Source organism: Otolemur garnettii, unplaced genomic scaffold (genome assembly GCF_000181295.1).
Source record: "Otolemur garnettii isolate 467f Iridium unplaced genomic scaffold, OtoGar3 scaffold00001, whole genome shotgun sequence".
NCBI lineage: Eukaryota > Metazoa > Chordata > Mammalia > Primates > Galagidae > Otolemur > Otolemur garnettii.
In genome coordinates, this window is record NW_003852396.1 from 33188283 (window position 1) to 33192831 (window position 4549).

General features: G+C 35.6%; 1 protein-coding gene across 1 annotated transcript; it reads right to left on the reverse strand.

The window, feature by feature from the left end:
* Positions 1-867: 867 nt before the first annotated feature.
* Positions 868-1867, reverse strand: LOC100956847 (olfactory receptor 52Z1-like). Its single transcript, XM_003781442.2, has one exon. It carries the CDS (start codon positions 1855-1857, stop codon positions 868-870), a length of 990 nt encoding a protein of 329 aa, XP_003781490.2. The 5' UTR covers positions 1858-1867.
* Between the last annotated feature and the right edge of the window lie 2682 nt (positions 1868-4549).

A 4549-nucleotide genomic window follows, 5' to 3' on the forward strand; every position in this document is an offset into this window, starting at 1 on the left:
AGTATGCAACTTTTAAATCACTTTCAGTGATGTCTCTGTTGGCGCCAGGATGTTCCATTGATGATTTGAGCTTAAAATCACCAATATAGAGAAAAATACATATCAGCTTTTAAATCATCCAGGAAGTCTCATTTAATATTGGTTATTATTATTTAAATTCAATTTAATTAATTCAATTAATTCAAATTAATTTAATTCAATTAAATTAAATTTAACTAATTCTCTCTCTCTCTCTCTCTATATATATATGTTATATATAATTCTCGATCTCTCTTTCTATATATATATCTGTATATCTGTATATCTGCATATCTGTCTATTTTATACATCAGAGTTTGTGAGATATCAGTGAATCAGAAAATACATGATTTTAGAGATAAATTTTAACTTCAGGTGCTAATAGAAACAACTGTGATGCAGTAGCTTCATGTTATCAGTACAACTAATTAGAGAAGACAGTGGGAGTGTATTATATTTGAGAGAATTTTGAACTGGCTATAAAATGTTCAGTGACTCACTATTCCTGCCTTCTATATCTCCATAGAAAGAATTAAACTGGATTAAAACCTAAAATATATTTCTCTTTTCTCACTTACCTTTATGTATCTTATAAGTTAAAATGCATGGAAATACTATATCCAGAAAAACTGAAAATTTCATTATTTCAAAGTATCTTTTCACAATCTTTGAATGCCTTAGGAAGATGGAGCACAAACTCATAGATGTTCTCCTTTGATGTTGAAGTGTTTCTGTAGATTTTGTTTGTTCTTATTTCTTACTGCAACACACTTTTAGATAGAATGAGAAAGAGAGAAATGTGTGTGCATGTCTTCTTCAGAAATACCCAATATTTAGCACTATCCTTCTTTAGCAGTATGTGCTGAGAGCAGAGAATAACAAAATTAATCGATCTTGAATTTGTTTCGTCTTCACCCCATAAATGATGGGATTGAGCATAGGGGGCACCACCACATAGAGGTTGGCCACAAGGATATGGATGTGAGAAGGGATGGTTTTACCTCCAAAGCGATGGGCGAAAAAAGAAAAGAATGCTGGTGTGTAGAACATAAATATGACACAGATATGGGAGCCGCATGTGTTTAGAGCCTTGAATCTGGCCGTCCAGGAAGGTATCTGGAATACTGTGCGAAGTATCAGTGTGTAGGACAGAATGATGAGCACTACATCCATCCCCGTGGAGAGTAGGGCCACAGTCAGGCCGTAAATAATATTGACCTTGATGTTATCACATGCCAATCTGGCAATGCCCATGTGCTCACAGTACGAATGGGGAATGATTTTTCTCCCACAATATGTGAGTCGGTATACCAAAAAGATGAATGGACAGCAGATGAAACAGCTCCTGACCACAGCTGCTATGCCAATCTTCCCAATGACCATGGAGGTTAGTATGGTGGTATATCTCAGTGGGTAACAGATGGCCACATAACGGTCAAATGCCATAGCCAGGAGAACAGCAGATTCTATTGCAAAGATGAAATGTATGAAGAACATCTGAGATACACAGCTACCAAAGGATATATCTGTGGAATGGAACCAGAAAATGGCCAGCATCTTGGGGGCTGTGGCTGTGGAGAGCAGGAGGTCTGCGGAGGCCAGCATGCACAGGAAGAAATACATGGGTTCATGGAGACTGCGCTCAGTTATAATCAGGAAGATCAAGAAGATATTGCCTACTACAGCCACAATGTACATAAAACAGATAGGGATGGAAATCCAGCTGTGCAAACCTTCCAGTCCTGGGATTCCAATCAGGACATACCACACATCCTGGGGATCGGAGTGATTGTGAAAGGAAGGAGCCATCTGGGCAGTATGTTCCAGGCCTAGTGCCATTCATGAAAGACCATAAGGTTGAAGATTTAAAGAGAATTATCTTAGGCTGAATGATGTCTGATCAGATTCTTTCTTTCCAATATTTTTGTCTGTGTGAAAGGACAGTAAGATGGATTAACTAACCTAAGATTTCACTCCTTACATTGCAGAATTAATTTTTGCAACTTGAAATAATTAATAGCTATCATTTAGTAACTTCTTAACATGTATCATATTTCTTACAAATGTGAGCTTATTAAATTTTTACAACATCCTACTGGAAAAAAAACCTTTATAATAACACATGATATGAATACTGTTATTCTTAAAGATGAGGGAAAAAAAGAAAAACCACAGACTTTCAGCTGCTTCCACTAGGTGCCACTCATTTCAGAATAAAGCAGGTAAATCTGAAAGCTCTGAACACAAACATCATCCAGTGTTGCCTATCAAATAAAATAAAATAGCTGAAGAATAATGAAGAAGAGGGGTCAGAGGAAAGAAGCTAGAGTGCACGCAACTCAGGGAAGTCAAGAGATGGAACATATGTCTTCCTGGAAGTGTCTAGCTCTGTCTGTCAGCTCATTGGTTAAGTCTCTTTGTTTCTTATCTATGTGGTACTGGCTGACCTGAAATAGCCTGCTTTTCAACCCTGCTCAGGATGGCACACTCAGCCTGGCATTCTCTAATGATCGCAATATAGACAACATGAGATAAAACTTTCAGAGGCTGATGTGTCTTCAATAACATCTTTACTAACACTGAATCTGAGGTCACACATTCTGCCTAGGTATAAACCAGATCAAATTGATCATCTTGAACCATGCCTGCCTCAAGGATATAGATATTTAAATTACAAAGTCCTAGGCTTCTTTAAGCTTTTTTCATTGGTTTAAAATGGAAAATATTATTTGGAAATTAGTTGAACTATGAAAAATTCAAAATATCTCAAAATAAAAGTCAAGATATTCTAATTCAATGTTGAAAGGTATTATAATTGTCTTCAAATTTTTGATGATTTTATAATGTTTAAATTAACTTAGGAGTTTATTTCCTCAAAACCTCTGGAAATTCTTAAAGTACACAACAACCATTTAGTAATGTGATATATGTCTAGTTATACATTTATTATAAACAAACCATTACACTTAATTTTGTATTTATTTCTTCATAGCTCCTGTAAAATGGTAAAGCCAAAATTTATTTAAAAGCCATTTTATAAAATAGCAAAACATATACAATCTAAACCATAAGAAGTAACTAGAAAAAAATGTATTCTTCCCCTCATTTAGTTAAGAAACAATTTTATAACAATTTAACTTAATTTTCTTTTTCAAAGAAATACATGCACAAGCAGAACTAAGGAGCAGGATTGATTTTGTAAGTTTCTTATTCTCCAAGACCTGCCAAAATATGTTAGTCTTATCTTGCAATTGCCAAGTGAGTGCCTAAAACAGCAGAGTTTTACATTTTTCATTATTAGAAATGTGTAAAGTGAGATTGGGCATAGGGCTCATGACTGTAATTCTAGCACTCAGGGAGACCGAGGTGGGTGGATTGCTTGAGCTCATAGGTTCAAGACCAGCCTGAGATATGAGTGAGCCCCCATCTCTAAAAATAGTCCAGGGGTTATGGTGGGTATCTGTAGTCCAAGCTACTCGGAAGGCTGAGGCAAGGGAATTGCTTGAGCCCAAGAGTTTGAGGTTGCTGTGAGCTATGATGCCACAGCACTCTAGAAGTGAGGAGAGACTCCGTGAGAGTCTGTTAAAGACAAAAAGTAAAAGAGAGAGAGAGTGTGTGTGTAAAGTTGAATGCAAAGATTATTGTTATGATTTATAAGCTGTTACTAGTTTGGGTAATCCTAAAAATTTGTATTTCTCTGCAAATTAAGGGAGGGGGAGAGAGAAAAGAAAGAAGGAAAAAAAGGAAAGAAGGAAGGAGGGGAAGAAAGGAAGGAAGGGAGGAAGGAAAGAAGGAAAAAAAAGTAGAGTCAAATTTTTCATTCATTATATCCATGAAGACAATAGAGAGGTAGGAAATTGAGTTGTACTCCTTATGGAAGACGTAAGAAATGAAGTTTGACAGAACAGATTTCAAGGAAGATGGTAAAAATGCCCTCTTCCACCTTGATTGACCGCTGACTTGAGGGCTTGGACTTCATATCATATTTTTCTATATTTCCTATAGCATATTCTGACTGAATCATGAATATTTGCACAAAGATAATGTCGGGTAAGAGAAACAAGGTGGCTCTACAGACATATAGAACTATTTTTAAATACTGTCTATGTCATATTGTGGCTGTATCACGCTAGGAAAGTTGTTTAATTTGAACTTTAGTTTTCTTGCTTATAAATACCTAAAAATAGCATCAATTAAAAATGTGAGCCAATTCTTAAGTTAGTAGTGCAGAATGGTAGCTACATACATAGCTCCCTTTCAACAACAGGTGGAAATAGGACACACACAAAATCACCACCATTAAGACCAAATAATTTTTCTTTTGATAAATTGTAACCTTCTGGAATTTAGGCTTGTGATCCACTAAACTGAGATTGAATGGATGTAAGACAACCATTAAGATGTCTTATTTTCTTATACTGGACAAATGATATAAATTGGCAATCTTCACCCCAAAACTGCCATTTACTTTTGTAAGGTTCAGAAGGTTCAGCATATGGATTTTGAAATGGAATTTTTTTTTTTTTTTTTT

Coding starts and splice junctions, on each gene's coding strand:
- LOC100956847 (XM_003781442.2), bottom strand. CDS start 1,857: ATGGCACTAGGCCTGGAACATACTGCCCAGATGGCTCCTTCCTTTCAC.